Source organism: Phragmites australis, chromosome 14, assembly GCF_958298935.1.
Source record: "Phragmites australis chromosome 14, lpPhrAust1.1, whole genome shotgun sequence".
NCBI lineage: Eukaryota > Viridiplantae > Streptophyta > Magnoliopsida > Poales > Poaceae > Phragmites > Phragmites australis.
The window spans coordinates 28,785,945-28,795,931 of NC_084934.1; the positions used below are offsets into that span (position 1 = coordinate 28,785,945).

At 46.5% G+C, this 9,987-nt stretch overlaps 1 protein-coding gene across 1 annotated transcript; it reads right to left on the minus strand.

Annotated features, from left to right (window-relative positions):
• Positions 1-2,654: 2,654 nt before the first annotated feature.
• Positions 2,655-6,121, minus strand: LOC133890072 (uncharacterized). The gene is made up of 4 exons (XM_062330515.1): positions 5,883-6,121; positions 5,496-5,741; positions 3,677-4,591; positions 2,655-3,585 (listed from the first exon to the last, which is right to left on the minus strand). The coding sequence occupies exons 1-4, from the start codon at positions 5,901-5,903 to the stop codon at positions 3,169-3,171; spliced, it is 1,599 nt and encodes a 532-aa protein (XP_062186499.1). The 5' UTR covers positions 5,904-6,121; the 3' UTR covers positions 2,655-3,168.
• Positions 6,122-9,987: the final 3,866 nt, after the last annotated feature.

Sequence of the window (9,987 nt, forward strand, 5' to 3'; positions counted from 1 at the left end):
GAACTTTAGACTTCTACATAATTCATAACAAATTGGGTCACCGTGCAAAATAATCTAGTATCAACATACAGTAGTTCCAAAGTCTAACAAGTATTGCAATATTCATCACCTATCTTATTGATTCCTGAGTAAAAAAAAAAATCAATTTTTCATATCCAACACTTCCAACAAATACTGAAACATGAACCCACACTGTCATGGGTCAGGCCCGAGGGGGCCTGTTCGGCCAACCCAGCAAGAAGACGATGATAGCCAGGGCTAGGGTTGTAGCTGACCTCCATCGTAGGTGGAAGGTGCGGGAGCCCTAAGGTCGGCTGCCGCTTCCACCAAGTCATCATCAATAAGGAAGTCCAATTTAGATTACGAATAGAATAAAGTCTAGTTAGAGTTAAGAAAATAGATTTGGATTTAAATTAGAAAAGATATCATAGTTTGCTTGTTAGTATCCTCTCTTTATAAAGGGAGGTATTGTATCATTTGAAAATTAAGAAAGAAAGAGATAGTTGATCTCTCTCTCTATCGCCGCCACCTCTCCTCTCCCTCTCCACTCGTAGGTATTGTTCGTCGACATGAACAGTATCGATGAACAGTAACATGCACCACCAGCGCCGCTGCGTGCCACTTTCTCTCCCTCCTCCTTACCGCTAGCCAACACGGGGCACAAGTAGACCCTCCAACCTTGCCTTATGACCTCCTTCGACTTCATCTGGTATCAGAGACCATAGGCTCTAGCAGTGCTGGTGATCAGGATTTTAACAAGTATGTGACAAAAGCACTCGAGGGGACCGTAAGTCCCTCCACAACTTGACATCTATGATCAAAGACTTGCAGCTTCACATGGCACGCTAGGAGGAGCGCCTCATGAACAACGACAACGGCAAGTCAACGATCGACAACATCACCGCAACACACGAGGCTACCGCTCGGCAAGAGGCCGAGGCCGCATGCATGGTAGCAACAAGGTGTGCCGCCCCGTGTGGCTATGGCCGCCTCTCTAGGTGTGCCCGACGATAGCTCTTCCGTGGGTATGATTAATGCCATCCTCCGCGGCTTGTTCACGCCCGTCATTCTATCAACACACAGGATGCCTATCCCGACTTCTTCCTCCACTTCGGCACTCGAGGGACGGCAACCCCGCTACGACTTCATGGTACCTAAGTACCACAAGTTGTTATTCCCCACCTTCGATGGTAAGGACGACCCGCTCCTATGGCTCAACCGGTATGAACACTTCTTCATCGGGCAACACACTCCGGATGTGGAGAGGGTTTGACTGCCCTCATTCTACATGACAAGCACCACGTAGCAGTGGTACATGCGCCTATCCAAGGACCATGCCCTTCTCACATGGGATTCCTTCTCTCGCCTCATCAACATTCGTTTCGGCCCTTCAACACGCCATAATTCGTTGGGCGAGCTTGCTACCCTGTGAAAGACGGCCCTTCAACATGCCATATCGGAAGACTTGCTTAAGCTATAAGCAAGTGGCTATGAGTCATATTTCGAGAAGCGTGCAAGGTGGTTTCCCAGTTTGGCTGTAAAAATTATTAGAGGATGAAGTGCAAGTGGCATCATTGTGAAGCTTGCGTCGATGCGAGGCTAAGTCATGAAGACGCCATGACCATCCGATAGATGAAGAAAAACTCGGGCAAAACTACTTCCGTGGTAGGTGGGAGTGCATTGTAAGTGAAGGATAGTTTATGGATATGATTGCTTAAGAGTTAAGCAAGTCTCTTGTCCTATAAATAGAGGGGTTTTGTTGGTGGTTGGGTAGAGCTTTTGAAAGTTTTTAGAGAGTTTTGAGAGCCTTTCGCTTGTGCTATGTGGAAAGGGAGAAAGTATTGCTTAGTCTATATTTAGGTGAGAGTTTTTTTTAATAAAAAATACTTTATAATCTGTTAAAAGAGGACGTTTCTCTGAGCTTAATGAAGAAAATATTTTTGCATATGTTTGAGTTCATCTCCTTTTAGTCTTCTATTTTGGGCTCTCTTGTTTGGTGAAAGTTTTTGATATTTTCTTGTTAATTTTCGTTTTTCTAAGAGCTGTTCTCTTTGGAGTTTGTAAGAGATGTTCTTCCTACTGTTAGAGAGTTAATCTTCTCATATGAGTTGGTCTTAAAATATCCTAACTTTTTTATCTATTAACTTGAAGAATCTCTTTTTTCGATGGCTAGTTTCGTGTTTAGAAGGTTTTCTTCTAGTTGATTGCTTTCTTGCGCTATGAATCTCGATATAGCCTAAATAGAATCTAGAATTCTCATCCATCGAAAATGAGAGATGTTTTTGAAAATCTTGCAATATATTCTTGTCTCTCTTATTTCCGTATATGGTGTTGAGGTGCGTTGGATTTAAGAATGAGAGAAGACTATTAATCTTGTAAAAAAATTATTACAACGTATATTTATCTCTCTCTAATCACCGTTCTCGATCCAACAGAGATCATATAAAAAAGTTATAATTTTTTCTTTAAATATCATCTACGGCATATATGATATATTGACACGATGTATCGACAGACCCAGACTTTGAAGTGTCTGCAAGGAACTATCGACATTCTACCTATTTACGCAAACATTAGATTTTAACTATTATTTTTACAAATTTTCAATAAAATAATATTATTTTAAAAAACACAAAGTTGCTAATCTCCCCCACCAGACTAGTGCACGTTATGTTTCGGTCCAGATTCTCTATGCCCTCCAACTATGAGGCCTTGTTGGTGTCGTGATCATCGTGGCCAGCCTCAACCACCCAACATACAAAGCTAAAGAATATTCACATTAGCTCCTAAAATGCAAGAATTAATCTGTTTACATGCCCGAAATGTTCAGGATTCCTCGTGTCTACTGACCCAAAAAAGGATGGATTTACAATAAAAAAAACCCAGAAAGTCTATCCCGATTCCCAATTTAACAAGTCTCCAAATCTTTTGCACTATGCTTACGCTTGCTGCACGGCATGGCATGGAGAGATCCCTCCTCAACGCGACCTCCAGGTGCTTTCCGTTCACGCGACCGCAAGCCTCGCATCCGGATCCCCGGGTCAGCTCGAGCAGTGCAGAGGCAGTCCGGTCCGAGCACGACCACGAGTTCAATTCCATGGAAGCACTTGCAGGAGCGGCTCTGAAAAAGGTGCAGCGGCACAGGACAAAAACAGCGGGCGAGTCATGTCACGCGCCGACGCGCTGGTGCGGGAACCGCGGCGTCGGCACGAGCGGGTCGCGGCCTTCCTGCATCTTGCGCAGCCGCTCGGGTATGGTGGAGTCGAACAGCCGGGAGCCCGGGTTCTCGGCGAAGCACACGTAGTAGCACCCCACGCACGCCTGCGGCAGCGCCATGCCGATCCGCGTCATGAGGTACCCGACGAAGAAGGCGAGCAGCGACACGGTGGCGGTGTAGTGCCGGTGCGTGGCGAACGTCCAGGACCCGGCCAGCGCCACGCAGAGCGCGCCGCTGGTCACGCCCGTCAGGAAGCACACCGAGCTCGTGATGTCCGAGTCCACCAGCGCTGCCATCCCCGGCAGCGCCTCGAACTGCCCCCAGGTGCTCCGCGACGCCTGCACGAACCCACGCCCGTACGCCGCAATCTGAAACACAAACACAAACCACCTTGCCATTAGCAACCATCGCAAACTGAGAGGAAGAAATGCGTAGGAGTCGCATGGGGCAGAGGCTCACATGGACGAAGGCCCAGCTGTTGCCGAAGCTGAAGATGGCGTTCATGACATTGAGGCAGCAGTGCGCGCAGGAGAACATGAACTCGTCCTCGCCTTCGAGGAGGTTGAGCCCGCGCGCCAGGATGCGCAGCGCCTCGATGGTGGGGACGAAGAGCGAGCCTAGGCAGGCGCTGCCGAGGTTGTACGACATCGCGCGCTGGAAGCTGAACTGCACGCTCGACTGCATGCCGCGCAGGTAGTAGAGCGCGATCACCCGGCTCGCCGTCAGGTTCGCCACGTTCCGCATCACCTCCGCGGTCCACGCCAGGCTCAGCACCAGTGCCAGGATCGTCAGCCCGGGGAACCGGAAGTTGACCGCACCGATCACCGCCACACACCACACGGAGATCCATGCGAACCCCGCCGCCACCATCAGGTAGGCGGGGCCGTTCAGCCCGCGGAACTTGTCCACCGGCTGCACCGCGCGCTCGAACACCCGCGCGGTGAAGCCCACGCGGCGCGTAACCCAGCACGCGTACAGCCCCGTGACGATGGAGAACACAACCATCGCGACACCGAGCCCGACGGTGGCCGGCATGGAGAAGCACATGAGCAGAGCGCCGACGCCCAAAGTGATGCCGAAGCTGGACCAGAGGATGACGCGCACCATGGCGCGCGGCCACGCGCGCACCGCCTTCTGCCACGCGAACGCCAGCACGATGCTGAACGCCACCGCGCCCTCCACAGGGAGCAGCCAGTAGCGCAGGAGGTTGCGCTCGCGCCGCGCATTACGGGAGCGCGGGTGTTGGGTGATTTCTTGGACGGTCTTGAACACGAAGAACACAACGGCAAACCCGGCCGCGGCGAGGTGGAGCAGGAAGAGGCACAGCGAGATGCCATTGGTGTACACGCGCGAGTTGAGCGACGGGAGTGGCCCCTGCAAAACGTATCAGTCACTCAGCCCAACCGGATCAGCAAGTCATTAGCTGCTACAGCTTGTCAGCTTCAAGCTTAATTAGCACCAGGTCATTTGCAGGTTCGGAGATTCGATTCCAAGTAGTCGAACATTCCAAGCAACCCAAGAATCATGCATGTAGCTAGTTAATCAAAGCTATACGTTAGGCTACATTGATTAAGAAATCGTATCAAACACTACCACATATGCTCCTTTTCTTTAGTGGGAGGTTGAGCACTTCGAGTTCTTATAAAATTGCTTGTGGCGTTCTTCTCTAAAGAAAACACATATTGCTTGTAGTGCAGATACTCCACCACGCATTATTCGGTTGCTGGTGTGTGCTATGTGGAAGCTCCATAATTGAAGTACCTCAACCTAAAATATACATGTAAAGATCGCCCCCTTTTTTCTTTGTGACACCAAACATATCTGCAAATATCAACAATGCACTTGCAAGTAAACTAGTCTTTCGCCTGTTCTAATCGAAATCAATCGCAACTATCAGCATCAAACTATTCTTTCACCCCTAAGAACTATTTTTTTGGAGTACATTAAAATTCATTCTGTCAATGTAGTGTAGTGGCAGAATATTTCTGTCAATGTAGTATACTGGTAGAATAATTCTACCATGCATGAACTCCCAAAGTCTGAAGCACAGGACAACACAAATATACTAAACCAACTAGTACCAAACAAAATTATTGTAATAGCCTACTTGCCTACCAACAAGCCTGATGCAGTTGGATCACAATCCACGCACACCCACATGTCCTAAAAAGACCGAGCCAACCTCGCTAATTTAAACCGAAAATTCTAATCAATTCAATCGAGAGTTTTTTTAAAAAATAATGAAGAATCAGCAACTGGACATTTCTAGAATTCTCACCTGCTGCGGGGTCTGCAGAACGGGCTGGTACGTCGCCACCTGCGGCGGCGGCTCGACGGCGCCGGAGGCCACCGACATGGGCGGCGGCGGCGCCTGCGTGGTGACCTGCAACGGCGCCAGCGGCCGCTGCGCCTGCAGCCTCGCCGGTGGAGGCGGAGGCGGCGGCTGGTCCACGACGACCACCTTCACCTCCTTCTCCTCCGCCTCCGGCGCCGTCCCTCGGGCACCCTCCTGCCGTGGAGGCGCCTGCACGCGCCACACGGACACAGCAAAGCCAAGAAACCAATGAGCGCCAATGCCCAAACGGCAAGAACAAGCGAGGAACCGGCGCGTTACTCGAAAAAGGGGCAATCTTTCGGGAGAGAGAAAGAAAGAAAGAAACCGTACGGCGTTATCGGCGGCGCCCATGACGCGACTCCCGGCAGCCTTGTTTCGCCCTGTCTTGGTGGATGAGTAGGTGGAGGAATGGAGCGGTGGACTGGTTGGTAGTGTAGAGACTACGGAGGACAGGAAGGGTGAAGGCAAGAAGGACTCGGGAAGGAGAGAAGATTTAGGGACTCGGCGTTGGCGAGAGGAGAGAGAGACGACGACGACGACGAGGCGAGGAGAGCCCAATCAGTGGCCGTTGGTGTGGCCTTTTTCGCTCGTGTCGTGCGGTGGCTTACGTATCCCTGGCTGCGCAGGGGCGCGGCAGGGCGTGGTGGGACCGGCGTGGCATTGGGCGCAAAAAGTCTGAGTCCTGTGCTCCTGTGGGCTCCCTTGTGGCGTATACGCTTGTTCGGTGGGGAGTTTAGCCTCGTTTTTCTCTCTCCTCGTCAGCATGGCAGAGTGGCTGCGTTGTATGCTGAACAGCAAATTGACCTTTTTTTTTCTCTCTCTCGAACTCTCTCGTTGGAGTTTGGAGTTGGATTTTTTTTTTCTTATTGAGATGGTGTACCGAAAGGAAATGGGTTCTTTGGTCGGGGCACACGTTGAGCACGCAGGGGAATGGCTTTGTTGAGTTTTTTTACATGTTACTCCAACCTTTTTCCTACCTGTATGGTCCACGTGGGCCTTCGGCTGCCTGCTACCTTTGAAGTATGTGGGCCACGTCGTCCACGATGGTCCTCGATGGCATGCTGGTACCTTTTCGGCTTTTTTTTTGCCAGGGATGAGATATGCGATGTGGATGCAGGGTTTGGCTTATCCACAGGAGCTCCATTAAAAAAAATCACAGTTACCGTAGTAACCGGTCGAAAAATTAAAAAAATTGGACAAAATTTATTTAGTAAAATTTGAAATTAGGAAAAAAAATCACAATTTTAGTTGTATTTGCGATTTATCGAGCGGTTTTCTCGAATTTTCTGTATTATCGGTAACCGCTCGGTTTTCTCGGTAACAGTTCAGTTTTCTCGATTTATCGAGCGGTTTTCTCGATTTTTAATGAAGTTTAACAAAAAAACCAAAATTATCTTAATCTTATAAAATCAATAACTAATTCATCTAAGCTTCAAATCAAGTGAAATAAATTTTGTTGGTTTCTTGTAACATGATCTACATGATAAAAATATTTATACTCATAAAAAAGTTCAAAATTTTCTGTGAGAAATTATATTTGTTAAACCAAGTTAAATGCATAGTTTACTCTTTGCTAATCCAAAAATCATGAAACTAATTTTGTTAGTCTTCTTACATTATCTTATGTCTTTTAAAAATATATGAACTCATGAATTAGTTATTGTAACATGCAGGATTGTGTAAATGTGTTGCGACTATATTAATTCATAACTGACCCATCACACCTCAAAAATTAGTGAAACCACTTTTATTAGTTTATTTATACTATGATTTACGTAGGAAAAATAATAGTAGACATGAAAAAGTTAATTGCAGTGTTGTTTCTTAACATATTCACTTTATTCTTGTGAACTTTGTAAAAATCATAGAGAAATTAATAAAACTCTAAATAAAGTGAAATCAATTTTAAAGATCCTCTTAAGATACGTTTTACACAAGAAAAATATGTGTTTATATGTTAAACTTTTCCTTAATATGAGTTAATAACTAAGCCATACGCTTCAATTTTTTCATTTTTTTCAAACTTCCTCCCTATAGAATATGAGGCAAACGATATTATTTTTGAAAAGTTTTTTCACAGAAGGTCTTAGAATTATGTCTAGTTTTTAAAGATTTTTTTGATTTTTTTGAATTCAAATTTGGTTACCGTTCGGTTTCTGAAACTGAACTGGACCGAGATGGTCGGTTTTTGCAATTTTTACTCGGTTACCGTCGGTTTTTTAACCCTGTGTGGATGCGAATCATGTGACATTTTTTCACCTTGCAAGTAAGAACCATAGAAAGATAAACCCGTCATGTCCTTACCGGTTTGGGATCGTGATCCGGTTATCATCACCATGCCTTTCTTTTCGCCATTTGTGTGTTCCATAGCATAGTCATAGTCAGTGACGGAACTTGGTCACAAAACAAGTAGAGGCAGCACCGAAAGTAGGGTCGGAGGAATACTTCGGAGCTCGCGAGCTAGTTTAGTTCACATTTGGTTTGATTTGCTTTGGTCCGTTACAAAATTTAATGAGTCGAGTTAGGATGTTATCTTGTTTAGATAACAAGATGATTTGAACTAACTTGTAAATCAAACGAGTTAGGAGACAACCCATATAACATTGTACAGTCCAGCAGCTTATTTACATAACCAAATATATATATACCATGTTTCTAGAAACCCTAACGCCACATTCCATTCTATTATCCCGTAGCCGTCGCAATCGGTGCTCGAGGGATGAGGGCTCGATCGCTCGAGGTATGGGCCCGAGGGCTATGAGGCCCAAGTGCAGAGTCGCCAGTTGCCGACGATTCGTTGAGCGGTGAATTTGTGACGCTAACCTCCGTTTGTAGCAGTCATCAGTCCCCCGTCCACGACGTCTGTGTCGTTGGCCACCCAGATCCTCATCCACCTCGGTTGCTCGGTGTCATTGCGAACCTCTGTTCATGTCATCCATAGTCCTCTAACAACCAGGCTACGTCATTCTCCATCTTGATGTACCTTTTAACCCTTTCTGTCCCTTCTCCTGTGCTAGTTCTTCTAGATCTAGTGCAAATATTGTACTGATTTAATATGCACATGGTTATAGGAAAATATGACCCCAACTACTAGTTCGTCGCAAGCTACAGCAATACCAACATCTAACCAAGTCCAAGTTGAAGCTGCAGTTGTTAGTCACCTTATTGTCATGGATCAAAACTTATAGTTTGATGCAATCAGTTATGTTTGAATCAAATTCTAAACACTCATATACATGTATGAATATGGACATATGATATAAGTTTATGTACCAAGATGATTGACTTGCAGAATGATAAGTCTGTTAAAGAGAAAAGGGGATGAATGAATTATCAGTAACTGGCTTGCGAGCCAAACGAGCTTGCTGGAGCTTTAAATGAACCAAGCCGAGTTGATATTTTTACTCGTTATGTTAATGAGCCGAGTTGAGCTAGCTCGTTATCTAAACGAGCTGAAACAGGTGGAGCTGAGCTGCTCGTTATCTAGCCCTAACTAAAAGCAACGAATTTCATAAAAAAATGTAGCTGGTTTATCATATTCAAATGCTATATAGACCAAATGCCCTATATTTTATCTAATAATTTGCATGTTGAGTTCCGTTCCTTGTTACATGTCTCAAAATGCGTAAAAACTAAGGTGATATTTGGTTGAGGTAAATGTAACGTAATCTAATAACAGTGACAAATGATTCTATTAAATAGTGTTTGTTTGAGCATTAGTCATAATTCAATTCCATATAACTAGATACCAGCAGTAGAAACTCGATACCCCTCACATCTGATTTGCGCGCGACTCAGGTTGGATCGCGTTCGGTGACGCAATAGAGGGGATCTAATGGGGTCGATCATGTCCGATGAAATCGACAAGGATGAGCCACTGCAATGGGATGACGCACAGCCCACGCGCGCAGACTCTGATGAGGTCGTATCTAGGCTGCAGCTGGAGATGCAGAGCTCACGCCATAGCTTCGACTCGACGGTGGCTGGAACCAGCTACAGAAAGCCTAAATATCCTGACAGAACCATTGCAAAGCCCGCTGCCAATGCCATGCCTAATGAGCCAAAATTCCAAAACCCATCGCTTCCAATTCTATTACAGCGGGAGAGCCAAACAAAGTCAGAACTCGCTTTACTTCCTTAGCAGTATCGGCGTTTTCTGATACCCTTTACGTTACTTTTGCACTTATAACCAAACAATAAAGGGAGACCGTACCCAGAGCCCAGAGCACGCGCGGAAGACCGTACCTCAAAAGGAATGGCACGTGTGGAGTAGGTGAGTACGCGAGCACGGGACATCGCCGCAAAAGATCACACGACCCACCGTCGTCGAACGAGCAGCCAAGTTTTACTTTGAACTGATATGCGCCCATGCTCCGTGCGATCAGCTCATCGCAGAAGAAACCTGGGCGGATCGGATGCGCTGCCGAACGGATAA